This window comes from Calonectris borealis, chromosome 14 (genome assembly GCF_964195595.1).
Source record: "Calonectris borealis chromosome 14, bCalBor7.hap1.2, whole genome shotgun sequence".
NCBI lineage: Eukaryota > Metazoa > Chordata > Aves > Procellariiformes > Procellariidae > Calonectris > Calonectris borealis.
In genome coordinates this window covers 109,697-129,283 of record NC_134325.1, presented here as the reverse complement: position 1 = coordinate 129,283, position 19,587 = coordinate 109,697, and the positions used below count along the sequence as shown (strand labels likewise).

The following is a 19,587-nucleotide window of genomic DNA, read 5'->3' as shown; positions in this document are numbered from 1 at the left end:
AAGTAAATGGAATTATGAATCCATGGGCTTGCTTGTTTTTTAATTCCTGCTTGTTTCCTCAGAAACATGAATATTGTATCTTTCTGATATGTCATAATTTCATATTCAGAAATTGAACAAATTATAAAATAATGTAAAAAGAAAAGAAGTTCCATTACCAAGAACAGCACAATAGCTGCTATAAAGAGAGCTATCCATGCTTCATCTCTTAGCTAGCCTTTTCCTTTTTATTTATTTATTTGCTAGGGCCAGGGTTTCTTTTGCTAGACAAAGCAGCAGTGACTGAAGGCAATTCTGCTTAGTTCTCCTTGTTCACGTAAAGCCATTTGAAGAAGTTCCATTCATTAGTGTCTAATTTCCAAGACCCTTGTATGAAGCAGAAAGGCAAATTATCAACTTACTTGAAAAGCTGTTTTCCCCCTAATATAGTACCCATATGTTCTGATTCTATTCAGATAAAGATTCTCTTCTCAATCTTTTCTGTACAGCTATCAACCCCTCAACCTACTCAGGACTAGATTTCTGGTGCCCTTTTCCCCAAGACAGATTTCAACTTTGTTATGAAACCAAACCTTTCTTTAGTACAAAAGGGCTACACTTAGTTAAGAAAACTGATACATACTTCCTACCTGACTGTTTCAGGAAGAAATCTGTGGCTGTGTCAATGTTGTTCTCAAATAATTTCACCACTGACTGCAAAAAGCATTATTTTTAAGAGCACAAAGCTCGTTTTAGCTTTCTTTATTGAATATATAAACCTCTCTGACCGAGTTTTTCAGTTTGTTAACAATTACAGAAGTTGCTTCTGCTAGGCTTGCCTATTACATTAGATATTATCAACTACTGCTTTGTATTTATTTTTTGTTTTCAGAATATAATTACAATCCTAGTCACCACACAGCCTGGGAGTGTTTTTACAGGCTGACTTTATACTATCTGTAATATAAAAAACACTAAATCAAACCAGTATTACCTCTCTATAATGACAAAGATAATTAATTTCAGCTTTTTACAGCTAATAGTTGTTTTTTTGTTGCTTCAGTGTAAACTCTTAAACATCCTAGTGCCTTGTATTTTTTATTATCAGATAGATATTAGTTTCATTTATGCTCGTCTCATTTATACAGTGACTTCAAAATTTATGCAGAAAATGCAGAAACCTTTCCTCAAGGGTTCTTAGCTGGCACCCTGTAGTGGTGCATTCCTATCCCCCTTCTTTTCCTTTCCTGGGTGAAAGTCTTAGCATTATATATATCACGTTTATCAGAGATGAGAGCCTAGGGATGTTGCTCAAAGTTGTAGCTCATGTCTTCTTCATTCATTTCCCTTACCATGCTATTCGTATCTCTGCTCTGTAGTCCTACCCTTTACTTTTGGTGGTAGAATTTTCTTATCTTTCCCACTCTAATTCCATTTTAATTCTCTGTATTATTTCTTCTAAATTTTCCCCATGATTTTTTCCTCTTTCTTTATTATTTTCCAACCTCTTGACTAGTCAAAATCTTACGATTTTTCTTCCTAATCGTTTTTTACTCATTTAAGCTCAGCTCTCTTTTGGGCTTAATAACTTGCCATTTTATATGATGGCATTGTCTCCTGCTGTGTGTATTCAAATTACGATGTATCTGAAGATGAGACTGTATTACATTAAATTCAGTTTTTCAAGGATTCTAACAGTTCCTCTTACAATTTATCTTTTTTCTACTTCTCCCAATAATTTTTAATTTTGTTTTGCATTCTATTCCTAATTGTTATTTTTAATCCATACTTACATCACTAGTCGTAACCCTAGTTTCTTGTTTACTAGTGTTAATCCTACTGCACCTCACCTCCACTGGAAATTTTAGTGAGTTGATTTCTGAGACTTGATACAGGCTGGTTTCTTCTTTTCTTCATGCTTTCCTTCCTTATGGAGTATCTATTGACTCTACAGCCCTTGTGTGCTCTTCTGATTTATGACCTCATAGTGACTCTATCTGGGGATACCTTTTAAGATGATGCCTTTAGGTAGGTATTAGTTCCAAAACCAAGAAAAATCATCTTAGGAATTGAAGGGCCCAGGAAGGGGTGAACGTACAGATGGTACCGTACCACTTATGGACATTTTGAGAATCCATTTTCTCCCGTGACCTTCAGCAATCTCCAGCAGCAGTTGTTAAAAACAAAGATATAAAATGCAATCCATTCACATATCAACTACCCCTAATAAAAAAGCCCTCCCTCTTATTAAACAAAATTTTAAAATAGCATGCAGTCTCACCTGCTGTCCTGGCAAGAATTTTTCATGAAACAACATAACACGAAGAATATCTTTATTCTTTTAAGAATAAATGCCAAAAATATTTAAGCATATATTACTAACTTAGCATAAAATGTCTAAAACCAAAGAGCATTAATTTTTATATAATCTGTCAATGCATTTAGACAACAATTTTTAAATTTTTTCTTTTTTCAAGAAACAAGGCAGCAAATAGCTTACTTCTGTTAGAGAAAATAAAATCTACTATTACCTCAACAGTGAGAATGAGAAGAGGAAGAAATGTCACAGAGAAAATGTCCACATAAGAAAAATGAATAATGGAATTGTTTCACAATTCATAAAATAACCATCTAAGATAGCAAATTCTTACTCAGTTTTTACTGCATCTCCACTCACATAAACACCCAATAAAGTTATTTTAAGTTAAACTTACTTTTAATAAGGTCTAGGTAAAGACTGAAAAATCGGCTCAGAAAGCCCTAAGTACAGAGAAAATCTGTTTTAGTAGAAAATATGATAAGCTACAGTATTAAGTTACTCGCAAAAATGCTGGATGTGGTGCTGTTTCACTTACACCAGCATAATTCAGAAAGAATTCAGCTGAAGTCAATGAAATTATTCCTATGAAAGATCAAAGTAAGATCATTACGTAGAAAAATTGTGGAGACTATGGCAACATATCAATATTAATACTTATTGGCCTTATAATACATTGAACATCATTCAACTTTCAGTCCTTGCATGTAGGATCTGGGATAAACATCTCCCAAATTCCTCCATGATCATCCGCTCAGCTAGACAGACAGAGTAACCTCTTTTTTCTGCCTCTTCAGCTTGCACCAGGAGACAAGCGCATATTGTTTTCACTTCTTCCGAAGATATACATACAGCTGGTTGCCTGACAGGGGAAAAGAAACTAGTATGAAATATCTCCATTTTAAATACACATACAAAAAAAAGACAAACTGCAAAACTCAGTTAAGAGTTGGAATGCACAGAGCTGAATCAGAGTAGCTGCACTGTTACTGTAAGATACATCCTTGTAGGAATTTCACTGTCCTACACTGACTAGCTTCTGCTTCTAACAGATTGCTTCTGAGTTCTTCTAATTTATCACATGGAAGACTGTGTTCACACTACATAATTAATCTATGCAAATGCTGCCCAACAGGTGCAGGCAGAGAAGGCCTCTTCCTCCATCTGCATGCAATAGTCAGATCCTGCCTCATGTACAAGGAAATGTGTTAAAAAGGCTTAGTCAGGGTCTAGGAGGTACTAAATGTAAATTCAGTCTACTGCTGTTAAAGGAAACAGCAACAAGCCCCTCAAGGATTCCCTGAATGGCACCTTAGCAGCCTTGCTTTGAATAAACTCTTGAAATTACCAGTCATTAACATCATAACTCATTTTACTATATTAATAACATAACTCATCCTACTGTGCAATTCAAGCAAAGGCATAACTTAGCACCATCTACCCCAACAGCAGAAATTATTAATATATTTTAAAAATAGGTCATCAGAAAGTATTTTAAAAACGGAATTAAGATAAGAATTTCAAGGTAATGGTTGATGCAAAGAAGCAAAGAAAATGATGTATGCAAACTGAAAATTTTAGAGCCTGGAGTAAAGCTCCCTAAAATCAATTAAGAGGTAGTTTAATTAATTTTAGTTGTTATTAACAGGTGTTTCTATTTATTAGGCAAATGACTATACACCAACCAAAAATAGAGATTAGGCTACAACTATGTTAGAAAGCATAACAACATCAGGATAGTACGGCCGCCTTAGAATATTTTACAAACCAAACTGCCAACACAAATAAAATTGACAGGAGGTGGACCAAAGGAAGAAGAAATGGGAAAGAAGCAGTGATATAAACATGCTTATTAATTGAATATCACAAACATATTAATTACAGAATTTTCTCAGTACTTCTTTGGTCAAGATGTTGTTAGAAATCAATGCTTGAACATAGAAAAATTTAAGAACAGAGAAACTGAAGGAAAAACATAAAGTAGCTAAGGAGGAAAAAAAGTTGAGAGAATGAAGTATGTGATCAATACACAAATAACTGCTGTTTTGTAAGCAGAACTAACACATATATCCCTGAACTCCGTATACTATATTCTTAAAAGATAGTTATAGCCTCTCCTTTAGATTTTTTTTTTATTTATAGAAACAAGATGGCAAATGCTTTGTGAAGTGATTCCTTGTATATAAGCCATCTGTCATTTTAGTCACTATTTCTTAGATAATTATGATAATGGTTACACAAAAAGTTAATGAAGTCAGAGCAATGGATTATGCATTGCTATTCCCAAATATTCACCTGTCTGTCTTCAATTTTGGTAACATTTTGAATGTTGATGTTAAAACTGGGCTATTTCCTTCATTATTTCCAATGTCCATGTAGTCTAGCATATTCAACTGTTTTTTTTCATCTGGACTTTCTTCATAATTTTTGCAACCAATGCATTTGCAAATAGAGGAACACATAATTTTAGCCTGACAAATACAGAATACTTAGAATAAAAATTGTTGTTGTGGTTTAACCCCAGCCAGCAACTAAGCACCACACAGCCGCTCGCTCACTCCCCCCCGGAGAATTGGAAGTGAGAAAACTCATGGGTTGAGATAAAGACAGTTTAACAGGTAAAGCAAAAGCCACGCATGCAAGCAAAGCAAAACAAGGAATTCATTCACTACTTCCAATCAGCAGGCAGGTGTTCAGCCATCTCCATCATCATCAGGGCTCCAATCACACGTAATGGTTACTTGGGAAGACAAACACCATCTCTCCAAACATCCCCCCTTTCCTTCTTCTTCCCCCGGCTTTATATGCTAAGCATGATGTCATATGGTATCCCTTTGGTCAGTAGGGGTCAGCTGTGCCAGCTGTGTCCCCTCCCAACTTCTTGCGCACCCCCAGCCTACTCGCTGGTGGGGTGGGGTGAGAAGCAGAAAAGGCCTTGACTCTGTGTAAGCACTGCTCAGCAATAACGAAAACATCTCTGTATTATCAACACTATTTTCTGCACAAATCCAAAACATAGTCCCATACTAGCTACTATGAAGAAAATTAACTCTATCCCAGCCAAAACCAGCACAATTGTATAAATCTTAACTTAAACATACATTCGAGCAAACAATGGAGCTATACCACGAGGGACTTATTCTAGATGTGCTGGTCTTGGATACTCCCAGAGCAAGACCATCAGTATCAATACAAGCAAGCAAGACAGGTTTTTTTCCACAGATTCTCTGTGGACATTGATGTTCTGTGCATGGACAAATCACTCCTCCCCTCAATTTGTGGATAAATTTGCAAGATAACCAAAATACCACGGATGCAAAGAAACTACCAGGATTAGCAGAAAACCATTTCTCATTTCTTCTGGAGTGAGGCATTGGCTGAGAGCTCCTGATACCAAAAATTTTAGCTGATCGACTTTAGCCAGATTCAGTTCTTTAAAGACATGACAAGAAAGAGACCATGCCTCCTTTGTTCAAAAAGTTTTATGATGAAAAATGCACAGAAAGATGAGAAGTGATTATTTTTAGCAACTACTAGTTACAGAATATAGTCAATGTTAAGGTAGTAACTGATGAGAGGAAAGTTCACCTGACTCACCTCAAAGCACTCACAATAATTCTTGAGGCATCCTGAGCGCTTGCAATTACATCCTTTGTTATGGTGAGGTTTAATTTCTCCTAGTTTCCTTTTCCCAATCTTTGGTAAGAAAGCTTCTGGGTTTCTATCAAGACAGGCCTAAACCAAAAATTGCTACATTATGAGAAATTCAAAGAAATGTTTTTAAACACCTGAATGACTGTGATCCAATGTTTAACACAGAAGTTCTTACTTTGCACTCTCATTATTGGTGGTATGAAGCCCATGGATAAAAGAGTCTTCCATGGCATGTGAGAGCAGGAATTCAAAGATTCCAGAACAATAAGCCAACTTTGCTCTACCATGGGAAGCAACTTCCTTGGTTTTATGGAATAACCTAAATGACCCATCTACTGTTCTCTTGGGGCTGGTTTTCTTTCACTGCTGACACTACTTTCACCAGAAATAAAAAGTTCTCAGTGAAGAAAGAACCCTTGCAAACACAGTAACATACGTCTCAGAAGTTTTAAACATATCTTGTTTTATTAATGGCCCAATACAAAGACACTGAAATCAGCATTGGATTGGAACAGCAGGTTTTAATTAGGTCCCAAGACCTCGCAATGCCATGGGCTACTAAAAGGCAGGTTTAAAAGGTTATATGCCCTTTATGTACAAGATTGATGGATGGCACAGGTATGCTTTTGTCAGTGACAAACAAGATCTATTATGCTCTACGAGATGCTATCCACAGCAGTGAATGGAGTGCTTAGACACCAACAACCCCATCAGCTGAACTACAGACGAGCATCTGATTTGAAAACTAGTTGTTTCATATCGACAGCAAGAACTGCTGTGGCTTTGACTGGTTGGATGTGGCAAAGCTCTAACTCTAATTAGATCATCATCTTGTACAATCCCGAAATGATGTGAATGATATAAAAAGAGTTCTGGAGAGTTGCATACAAGAAGCACAAAGCCATTAATATATCCTTAAAGAATCAGCAGTAGAGTAAGACTTTTCATTATCACTTCAAAACTTACAAAACATAACATATGTATTAGATTAAATTATTGCCCAGTTTGTGCAGTTTGATATACACACAAAAATTAGCCCACATATTATTCTTTATTCCACTAATAAAATCAGTCTCCAAATGTAGAATTAACCTGCTTCTCACTACTGCAGCGTTCAGTGTCACTGCTAGGAGAGCCAACTTTGCATTGCTGCGTGGGTCAAACAGAAAGACTAATACAGACCTGTCAATGAGAATAATAATTTGGATAGTAATAATTTGTCTTCCTTTAACTACTGTCTGACTTTGGCATACAATAAATTTTCCTTCAAGTGAAAAAATTTTCTGAAATTAAATTTGGGTTTGAATACTTCCTTCCAAGAATAAAAATTATCATTCAGTTAACACATCACTAGTTTTAACCCAAATTGTCAGAAGTTCTATAAAAGGAAGGAAAGAAATCCCTAAATTTCTTTATGTAAGAATAATACAGAGGCAACATTTAGCTTTATTTAGGTTACAAATAACATATTTCAAATACTGTAACTAGTGGAAAAAACAATACTGCTATATTTTTCATACATGAAGCTGATACCAATGTGTACCGTACTTTTTTTCCTTTTTGTTTTACCTTAATGGCTTTAAATCGCTCAGTTTCATGAAGTTGATTGTTGTAACAATTATTGCAGTTGCAGTTGTTGCAAAAATCACCATTGGCAAAGCAATCGCAATATCTATGATTAACATGTAAAATAACATAAGAAATGAAAAGATTAACTGGTTTAAGTGTAAATTTTTAAATATAAATTCTACTTCTGGACAGAATGTTCAGTTTCTACTCATGAAAAATATTCCTTCCTCTGTAATTTAATCATATGCAAACGTAGACAAAGAGCGTCTCTCTCTCTTCCAATTTTACATTTTGTAAAATACACCCAGTCCATCAATGAACTAAACTTTAATTATCATGTATACATCTCTGTGCACATTATTTATCTATGAGAGCATCAGCAAGACAGAGAAATTATATTTTAATATACAGCAATTACATTCTACATAGGATTTTCCAGATATGCTCTGAACAACTCTTCTAGCTCCTCTTTTTACTTTTCATACTTTGGATTATATACAGTCATCTACACCTCTGCACCAAATTCTGCGCTTGTGTGACACTAGTTTACATCAACTGTGGATCTTTCTAACTCAGTATCAGATGAGTAATTTTTGACACATATGTACTGTTCATTTTAAAGCACACATTTCTTGTATGTTTGCCCTCTCATCTATACACTGTTATTAGCATTTATTAAACGTTGATAAACTATTACTTACAATTTAAGGCACTGAGATTTTGTGCAGTTACATGGTTTCTTAGACTTTGTAACCCCTGAACCAAAAGGTAAGCTACACAGGTTGAAAAAAGAAAAAAAATTAGAAAAAATATACAAATACAACTACAATGAAAACTAATTATTCTATAGTTTCGAAACAATAAATACTGATTTTATTTTTTTACACCAATATTGGTGCTATTAACAAGTGTGACCTCACAGAGTGTGTGAGAAAAAGAGAATAAGCAAGCTACAATCTCTCTCTATCCACCAGCTGTCATTACTTGGGACAGGTCTGCCCTTTGGTCATACAGCCTGGTAATGGTTGTGCAACTGCAAAGCTCTCTCACCTTTCACAATGGGGTTGCATCTGCCTCTTATTTAAAAATGATCTGCAATTAAATAGTATTAAAAGAATTCCATTAGTGTTAGAAATACAGGCTAAGCATACGCTAATTAGATTTGAAAACATATCAATTAACTTAGAAAATTAAATGTTTCTCAGGCAAATGGACAGCACAATTGCACTGATTCCAAGAAAACCTGAAACCACGCTACATAGTCTTGACTGCCAGCAACTGGCATCATGACTACCAAGATATATACACAAAGCATTCTTACAGAACTGCATTTTTGTTTACAAGAGAGAAGCAGCTATGCAACATGAAAATGTCTCGGAGTCATTGCCAATTTAAAATTCAAAAGTCATCGTGGATGTAAGATGTTTCACGCATCTTACCCCTCTGAGGTAATTTTCACTGGCCCGTGCAGATTTGATTCTAGATGGAATGTGGCAGTGCTAGCTACTGGTTGTAAGGGTCCATTTTCAAACTGTTCAAGATAAAATGCACATATTCTGTTTATGTTAACTTTTTAAAAAAGACTCTTGTAAGTTAACAGAGAAAAAGTAACACAAAGAAAATGCTCCAGGGATAATGTGATTGCCAAGGTTACTGATAAAAACTCATAGAAGTAAAGACCATGAAAACAGCATGCATCTCCTCTTGGAAACCATTCAGTATGTTAGGAATCCCATTTATCCCGATGCAAAGAACCAAAAACAGCTCTCAGCGCTGCAGTGTTGGCACACTATTTTCAATTTACTGATAATTCTAGGTTCAGTTGCTTTTAATTCCAGTAGTCGATTGAAACTGACTAGTGACCTGATGATTTACATTATGTTCAGCTGCAGTATGACATCTAATTGGTTGAAGGCTAAGCAAAATTTAAAAAAAAGAATCATCTCACAGGCCAAGAAATACACTGCGGATCTGTTGTCTCTTCAGACATATGATTAATAAGGGCCTGGTTATGGAGGGAGACAAGGGGAGAACAATTAGGATTATGCTGGTATTACCGGTAATGGAGGGACAGTGAATAATTGTAAATCACTGGTATTTTAATAGGCGATTAATCTCGCTCACCATAAAGAAGAGGAAAATTAATATATTTAAAGCAAGAGAAGAAATCTAGGAAATAACTAATTTGGGATAAAGTTAAAGAAGAATTACAAGCCTGTCTACATCACTGCTCCAGAATGTTTAGGCACCATATTGCAGATATACTGCCTTTAGAGATGCACGACTCCCTAGGTCATTGTTCCATCTGACCCTTGGGTTTTTTCTTTTACAATAGTGGCTGCTATCCACAAACCATTTCCTGTGTTTGTACCAACATCACATATTCACTTCACACAAATGAAAAGTTAACAATTAAAAATTTGCAGTTATTTTTGCTACCACTTCTGTTGGAAGTAACACATGAGAAGCCAAACATCTGCAAGGATTTTCAGTCTTCTGTTCAATGTTCATCAACAACAACAAAAAAAAATCGACAAAAATTATAGATTTGATGACTGTTAAATCCTAATCAAGAGAAAAGAGTGTAAAAAATCCTACTGGAAGAAAATATTCCCCTTCTTCTGGTAAAAGTCAATGTGCTTTCCTTCACCCCAAGAGAGTCTTAAAATTGTTCTCAGAAATAACATTATATAATACCAAATTCAAGGTTTCAAGGCTGGAATAATTTTATTTTTCTTATGGAAAACTTTATTTTTAATTCTGGTATTACTTCTAGAAATTGTTGAAATCAGAAACCTTTATATGCAGAAAGTATACTGAGTGCAGAACTAATCTGTCCAAATCAGCTAAACTGTCTTTAGAAAATGCATACAATTGTTACTTCCTAACATAGACTTAAAAATCCATTTTAAGAAAAGGAAAAAGAGTGTACATTGTACTTAACAAGTTTAAAGGATAAAGCTTCCTTACCTCTTGTTCGTTCAGAACCAGTTCACCTGGGACAGGCAAAAACTGCCCCAGTACAGCTGTTACAGAGTTGTCCACATCTGAAAAGAAGACATTTACCTGAAGACAGCAGAACTACTCAAAGCATATAAAGTTTCACTTATGCATAAATATTTTTTGAATTAAGGATACAGGCAAATTGGTATCTTCAACTTCTTTTGTTAATAAAAAAAATTACCTGAGGCTGTCTGTCCTGTGTTAGCACTTTCTCCTACAATTTAGTTTTGAATCCAAACTTACCCTACAATAAATAGTGTCAATGAAAGACCTAGAAGTTTTCTCTCCAGAAATGTTTTTCTCATTGCAAAAAAACCAAGAATAAAAACCTGACCACACAAAGATACCCCTGATAGAAGAACCCACCACCAATTTGCTAGCTGGGAATTTGAGAATAGGATGTTTTTACTCTATGACATCCAGTACATTTTAATTCAAATGCCATAGACTTAAAATACTTCGACAAAATAAGAAAAATATCAGAAACAATTAAATATATATTTATATTTAATAAATATATCCTGAGTTCTTATTTTACAAATTTCTAGAGTTCTGAGAGAGCATCTAGAACAGAGGTCTTTAGCTTATTAAAAAAAATTACTAAAGACGCTTGGAGAAAACCATATATGTAAGAGTAAGTCTTTGTGAAGGTCCTGGTGAAGAACTGCATGTGAGTACAAGAGCATCTTAGCCTATGCAGAAAAAAGCAAACATCAGTCATAGTAAGATTACAAGATGAATCTTATACCTGTACTTACTTCCTTCCCATTTAAAGAAAGAAAAAAAGAAAAGGAAGCCAAAGGACAGCTTAACTGAAAAGTTGAAGAGATTAGTCCCTAGAAACTTTCAGGTATAATTTCTGGACCTAATTCTTTTACTTGCTGTGAAGATGAGTAAAACAGAAGAAAGCTCAAGCAAATAAAAAATAAAAAACATACGCCAGCGCATTCCTCAGCTTTTTCTTCCCTAACATTAGAGCAAATGAGTAAGAGTTTGAATTTTATAAAGGAACATGACCTTTAATTTGAATGTGACTGCTCTACTCTTCTGATGGCTTCTGACAAATATGAGTAAACAGGCTCCATACCTGGAGCATCTGCTGAGAGATGCTTACACTCGGCACCTATTGATATTGAGAGCAGTATCTGTGCTTCTCTGGTGCCTAATATTAAAAGGCTTTGTTTTCACTTTGCCATCAAAATGCACCACTGTAATAAAATTATAATAATAAATAATGAAATAAACCATGTTAATAATGAGGAAGCTATATTTAGGTAAAGAAATATTTATTTAAATTAAACTACACTCAAATACTTTGTTCCTGCTCAGATGAAAATGTGTTACTCCATCTAAATAGCATTAACTTTAGGACCTCAGAAACCACGTTCTTTAAAAACTGATGGCATTTCAAGTTCACATAATTGCGTAAATATTAGTGAGACGTTCTGAATCCCAAGGCTGGAGTATAGTCATAGCCCACAATACGGCTCTTCATTTATAGAGAAAGAGTGACACTTGGTGGCAAGTTAGGGTAAATGCAAATGTATGCAGGTGCTTATGCTAAATGCGTTTTATATGGAAAGTAATCTTTACATTAAAAAAATTTCAATAAATCCAACACATCAGTTACATCATTCTTCTTACACTGAAGTGCCTAGAAATTTTTCAGTTATAAAATACAGTAAAATAATAACTGGTGATAGCTACATTAGCTTTGGCTCATCTCCTACTGTTGCTGCTTAAGAACAAACACATGCAGTTGCACATTAACAATCTATGATATACTATCTGACAGGCTAGAGATAATTTTCATTTTTATTGTACCTGATTGAAGATAATTATGTTGGTCGTGATACTCGGGAATTAGATGAACTGGTTTTAGTTCTTGTGTGCCACAACTGTTTATACAGACTATTTGAGTACCTCCTTCCAACTGGCAGATAACCTGGAATGAATAACTGATGATTAGCTTTCATCTGAGAAACTGTAATTCTAAGCATATAGATATAAAGGTTTTCATAAGAGTACCACCTGTCTTATAAAGCTTCATAAGCACAGATTGGAATCTCTCAAACAAATGGATCATTATGCATTAAGATGTTTGCTTTTTGACCCTTAATTTTAATTTCTTTTTGGAAGCAGCTATTGAGATCTAAGACTGTAGCTCTTCAACCTAGGTGATATGGATTCCTGGTTCTCTAAATTGCTCCATGGGGCTTTGCAGAGCATATTCTAGCTATTTACTAGTGTGCTGGCTTCAGATTCAGTTCCCTAACCAGAACAGGCCATTGTAATTGTTCATGTTTAATTTCATTTATTTAGCTGTGATTTTAAATCAAGACTTTTCCTTCCGATGAAGTTACCTTCACATTGGTGTTTTTTTTGTTTCCAGCTGTTAAATAGAAAATAATATGTTTTTTATACATATTGTTTTATATATATATTTAAAGTAGCACTACAACTAGATAAAATTTAGACTGTGAGTCCAAGGAAGGAACTGCCTTATTATTCTTGACACAGCACTTACTAAATGGGACTTCTTGATGCTAGCATGGTACAAATAAGTTAATTTTCTCTAGCGTATAATTTTGCTATCAATTACAGGATATAATTACCACAGGGTTGGAATCATTTCTGTGTGAACATCTGGATTCTTCCACTACACTGTGCAATGCTAATAACTTGCAGCCAGACTCGTCAACATTTGAACTCTGAAAAATTGCTGTGTGTTGGTGATTCTCGATAATATTACTAACTGCCTCTCTCACTTCAGCCTGAAATATAGAGTTTTAAATCTTAACAGACATGCTTTAAAACCTACTTTAAATTCCAAGCAAATACAATAAATTTAAAAATTTATCTGCATAAATCATATATTTTAAAGCAAACATTGTATTCAAATGTAATACTGAGAAGAGTTAATTTACTTGTCAATGGCAGAATGATTTTTGCTTATATTTCAAGTAAGAATATTCCTGAAGAATAACAATGAACAGTAACATACTTCACAGTAACAATGGCGTTCGGTGTCTCCAACATCATGAAGCATCAACTGATTTCTAAACTGCCTTGGAGAAGTTAGGCAATAGTCACAGCAAATTATGCTAAACAAGAATTAATCTTGACTGGGGATCATTGGGAGTTAGTCTAAGTAAGAAGTAGTCATCTGAGACTGGACTGCAAATTCAGTTATACCTATAAATCAGATTGTTCCAAAATGAACTTTTGTTATGATGATCAACTATTGTGTGTCATGGTATTCCATCATAGATGTGGTGCCACTTGCATTTGTTGAAAACCAATTTATCACCTATCTTGCCAATCCATTACAGTCACACCTCCTTGCCCCTCTTAGTACACACTTTAAAACACTGCATTGGACAACCTTGAAAAACCTGGCTATAAAATTCCAGTAATTTTCAGAAATCTCCCTTTCATGAAATACCTGAATTTCTATAGTTTGTCTTGCATGTATCTAGGAAATTATATTTGAAAAATTCAAGCATTTTAAGAGAATAATTAAGTTGCAAAGAACATCTTTCCATAGGCAGGGAATGCTAATGTTAAAGCCAGATTTTCATCCTCAGCCTCAGGTCTGTTCCTTTATATACACTGCACATGTGATAAAGGCTCAAACACTATTCAGCTGCCCAAGGGTATTTGGCGGAGTCTGGCTAGGCAGTTTGTGTTCAGGTGGCCTTAGGAGAAGCCCCCTCCCTAACTGGCCTGAACTGGAACCAGAATGTGCAAGTGGCAAACAGGAGCCAACCAGACTTGAGCCAATAGGAACGGAAACAGGTGAAAAATCCAGATGCTATTCTTCCTTCCTCCACAATGTAGCAGTGTAGGAAATCTACAGAACAACATTTTTCTTTCCCTTTCTTTTGTGAACAGATCAGATAGGACAGTGTTTGAAAAAAACTTTTACCCTCTGTCACTTAGAATAAATCCCATTTTAGACATTCAACACTTGGACAGATTCTGCCAATAATAAAATCTTGCATGCATACTTACTATTTCATCATAGACAGAAGCACTAGTCCGAGGTAAGCCACAGATATCACTGGAAGATTCTAGTACGTAAAATAAAGCATGTTTTGTTTACAAAAAGATCAGTGTTTTACACCAAGAACTCCTTTACAGCATCAATAAAAGAGATTTTGATGTCACTACAGCATTACATTCTTGTGAAAGAAATATTTAATATTCTTTTGTAAACAGACTTGCTGGGAAAAACAGACTTCAGTTTGGGTCTTTTTGATGTCTTTAAAAGGTTTATTGTGCCCATTTGGTAAAATCCATTTAGCTTCAGGATAAACTACCTTTTAAGATCAAATCTAGCAGTTAGTTTAACCCTAAGCAGGACTGTAAATAGGTTATGGGCAGAACGCATCAAACAACTGCTCACAAGCTTACTGTCAGCAGCAGCATCAGTGCAAACCACCTAACTTTCATAACCAGTGGTCAAACTTCAAAATTAAATAAAAAGGTTGTTCAACTCAATAAAAAAAAAAAAGGTACTGCAAGAAGGAATATCTTCTTCACAGTCCCCTGAAAGAATGGGGAGGTGGTATGAGAGGAAGGGAAAATCAAAAGTACGACTGGACTACGTGGTTGAAGCAACATGAACGTACATGAACGAACAGTGGTCCATTCTCCTTTCAAACATCCTTAGTTATATTAACATTATCAGAAAAGGCTTATACTGCAATTTGCGAAATCCAGAAATTAATTTATTTAGCTATTTCAACCCTTCCCTAAGCTTATAAAAGGAGAAGAAAAAAAAAAAATCCCCCTCAATCACTTGCGGCACATACCATTGAAGCAACTGATCAAGTTTTGTACTGCATAGTACTGGTTTGGATTCCTTTAAATTGATCATAACAAATACATTTATTCTCACCTGCAGCTGGAGGTATGAATGATCTGAACACCTGAAGAAAAGAATGTTTTATTTGTAACTATTTTATGCATTAAATGATTCATTTTTAAAAAAATCAAATGAATAAACAAAAAAATGACTTAAAGTGACCTTGAAAATTGGAAGTTATTTACATTTTCATGACATAATTAAGCTCATAAATGCTGCAGCCTATTCAGCATTCATCTTTATATACCTTCAATATTATTTCTGCTTTCTTTGCTCAACATATAGTTATGGTTCAGATCTAATGCATTTACAACTATAATAGCATCATATTTAATACCTACATTTGTATTTTCAAAAACAAACCAAATGAAGAGAAAATAGAACACAGACAGAAACCAGCTATTTTCTAGTTTCAAATTAGAATTGAGATAGTTCGAACTAGACAATTTGCTCTCTATCTATGTATGCTGTGCTTCCTCTTAATATAGACAGCACTTTAGGAGGGTAAGCAAGCAGTGTAGAAACAACCAATCAGTTTTCTTTATTTCAATAAAATTATTTATAACCTGACTAGAATTTTGTTCTAATACCTTCAAGAAACAGGGCAGATTAAGGAAACATGAAGATTTAGTGTGATAAACTGTAAGGATACTAGGAAGAGAGCTGGTCAGAAAAATTTTTTCTAAATCTCTTTTTTAACTCCTTGTACAGAGACTAACAAATTTTCATTATCTTCAACTTGACTTTGAAGAAAGCAACCGTTATGCCTTGATCACATCTTTATTTTCTAGAGGCTTCCACCAGTCTTTTGAATCTCATTAACGGTTCAAAAGATTGAAGGTCTTGATTATTAAAGAACTACTGATAATATTGAGCATGTGTGTAAACAACCTTCCAAGCCAGGGATACTTTTAAACTACAACCATAACTTGAAATCAGAACGAAAACCAAAACACATAAGGTAACTGTCACGGTAGACCTCAAGCATCCCAGGATGAAATGCCGCTGGGAAACACACTGGGCTGGGTAGTGTCAGCAATGATTTCTGTGATGGGAGGTTTCCTGCACAGACAGCCCCATAGCTGCCACCTGGCTTCAGCCTGGCACCTCGGTGGGATACTGCAAGGGAAAATCAGACCTCATTTTCAACCAAGTGATTTTTGTGAGTTTTGGGGGTTTTGTTAAATGCTTTTGATTTTTTAATCTGAGAACAGCACTGTTTGTCAAAATATTTACATGGAAAAAATGTCAACTGGTATGCTTAATTATTTCAGGATAGCTTCTCAGAGGAAACCTCAGTGCCCCTCTAGAAGCAGCCACAGTGCAAACTTAAAATTTGGAGATTTCTTCAGATGATATTCTACAGCCATAAACAAAGATGCAAGGACACAACAAGTATTCTACATATGAATAGCCTGCATTAAGCAGATGGATTTGATCCTGTGAGCATCACAAGAAGTTTTATGCTGTGTACCTTTCTAGATAGTAGTTGATCCAACATAGAAAATGTCACTTCAGACTATACAGGAAAACTGCCAAACGTGGCAAGCAATGGGAACACCCTCTCTCTTACAAAACTACTTTCCCCATGGAGATTAACAATACAGGCTACAGTTTACTGCTGCAAATAAATTGCTTTTTAACTCATTTGGACTATAAATTTTAAGATGAGAAGTGTGTCACCTGTGGAACTAAAGAACAAAAGTCAATATCCTATTTGTACTTTGTACAATGATGTAATAGTTGCTAATACAGATGGCAATATATAAAACCAAAGTGGGTATATTTGTGCCATAGTAAGATTTTTTTAATGAGCAAAATAACTACCCAGCCATTTAAAAATATGGCTCTTAACACGGACAAAAAAGAACAGCAGTCAGAACCATATGTTCACACTGCATGCTATTTCTGGCAATATAAAACAGAAATTTATTTCTGTATTTACTACTAAGTTTGTTCTAGTATAAAATTTATGACATAACTTCAAACATTATGTGGATCCCATATAAGTTTTAATGTGGCAATTCCCCACATTTAAGTCACAAATAAGTATGAATATATAAAAATTCCTATTTCACTTAATCTTACTGGTATCATTCTGACATTTTGATTGACTGTTCCTTCTGGAGAGAAAATGCTTGAAGTTGAAACACTGCAGTGTTTATGTCGCATCGCTACAGAAGAAAGTAAGTGGACACCATTTGAAGGCAGATAAGGTGAATGAGTATGTTCAGCTTCTTCTGGAAGATTTAATTCCTTGTATTTTTCAAGATCTTCATCATCACAGCTGTTGTTTCCATGCGGATGTACTTCAACTTTTACTATTGTATTTTGATTTTCAAGTGGATACTTGAAGTGATCTGACAAAGTCTCTCCCACATTTACAGTGCATAGATGATTGTCTTGACTAGACAGCAATCCTTCTTCAATGGGATTATTAATTACTGCAGTTTCCAGATTAAAGTTTTCAGAACTAACAGGACTATTTTGACTAAATAGTTCAGTTACAAGTCCACTGTCTGTTACTGATCTTATATCAAGCAATATCTGATTCTCCATAGTCATGGACAGACTGTCAACTGGTTCATATTTATTTTTTTCGTTGAAGATAATTAAATTTTCTATTTCAGTATTCTTCTGAATAGTTTTTCTATCTAGGAGTGAATGAAATAGTCTTAACCAAACAACATGTATATATAATACTGAAGATTAACCCAATTAACATGTAACTGTAAAACTTAAAAACGTAATGCGTTGTTGGGGTTCTGAACCTAGCATTCAGAAAATACAGGCCACCATGCCAACACAAACAAGCTGCTTTTACCATAAGAACACATTCCTCATAACTTTTAAACACATTAACAGCATTCAGACTTCAATAAGAATTTTGCTACTTGGCTTTAGTAGTCAAAAAAAATCAAACAAATTTGACATAGTACACTTAGCCAGCTATAATTACACTGGTTTAAGTTTGTGTCAGTATCACATTAAGACCAAACCTTACCTGTACTCTCCACATCGCTATTGCCACTTACAGACAACGCAAGCCAAAGCACCTCTACCCAGAGCATCACAAGGCCACCATTAAAAAGACATAGGCCAGGACCTACCTGCACTATCATCACTACTATTTCTGGATTTAGACTAAGGCAATATGGGGAGGGTCAAACTACCCATGTCCCCCTGGCTGGACTGGGACACGGCAGCCCTCTGAAGGCTCAAGTCTCTCTGACCCATACGCATCCACCACTACCAGCTCTGGGACATCGCGGGCGGGGCGGGCTAGGGAGACCAGCCCTGCCCAGAAGCTCCAGCTGCCCTCCCCCTCACCACTACGCTGCCTTCCAGGGCGGAAGGGAAAGGGACGGGCCCCACCTCCACCCTGGGCCCTCCGCAGCGGGCAGGTCTCTGCCCCTTCCCCCAAGGAAGTCACCTTCCCCCACAGCCGGCGCCCGCTCTTCAGTCAGCGGGGGGGACGACCGCGCGCCAGGCCGTTAAGGGAGGCTGGGCATGCGCCGGAGAGCCGCTTCCAGCCTGCGCCGCCCCCCGCCCCGCCCGCGCGGGCGTCTCGCACTCCGCAGGGGCAGCAGCGGGCACGGCCTACGGGTCGGGTTCGGGGGTTTGGTGGATTTTTTGTAGGCTTTGTATTTAAAGCATAATTTCCCTTGGAGATTATCTCGCATTACAAGGAGTCAAAGATTAACCAGGACCCTGAGTTACTCTTACTGAGTAAGAGATTATTTGGTGTAATTCATGCAGGAGAGTGCTACTCAGCACTGGTAAGGCCACACCTGGAGTACCGTGTCCGGTTCTGGGCTCCCCAGTACGAGAGAGACATGGACATACTGGTGAGGGTCCCACAAAGGCCCAGGAAGATTAAGGCACTGGAGCATCTCTCCTATGAGGAAAGGCTGAGAGAGCTGGGCCCGTTTAGCCTAGAGATATAAAGGGTGCAAAGGGTGGAAGGGAGGGTGCAAAGAAGATGGAGCCAGGCTCTTTTCCGTGGTGCCCAGTGACAGGACAAGAGGCAATGGGCATAAACTGAAACACCAGAACATCAGGAAACACTTTTTCACTGTGTGGGTGACCGAGCATTGGCACAGGTTGCCCAGGGAGGTTGTGGAGTCTCCATCCTTGGAGATACTCAAAAAGCCATCTGGACATGGTCCTGGGCAATCACCTGGTTGGACCAGAT

General features: G+C 36.2%; 1 protein-coding gene across 1 annotated transcript; it reads right to left on the bottom strand.

Annotated features, from left to right (window-relative positions):
• Positions 1-2,295: 2,295 nt before the first annotated feature.
• TESMIN (testis expressed metallothionein like protein) lies at positions 2,296-17,951 on the bottom strand. The gene is made up of 12 exons (XM_075163821.1): positions 17,481-17,951; positions 15,426-15,456; positions 14,537-14,595; positions 12,347-12,467; positions 10,490-10,566; positions 8,959-9,050; positions 8,570-8,611; positions 8,221-8,292; positions 7,520-7,622; positions 5,894-6,031; positions 4,592-4,767; positions 2,296-3,158 (listed from the first exon to the last, which is right to left on the bottom strand). The coding sequence occupies exons 1-12, from the start codon at positions 17,949-17,951 to the stop codon at positions 2,984-2,986; spliced, it is 1,557 nt and encodes a 518-aa protein (XP_075019922.1). The 3' UTR covers positions 2,296-2,983.
• Positions 17,952-19,587: the final 1,636 nt, after the last annotated feature.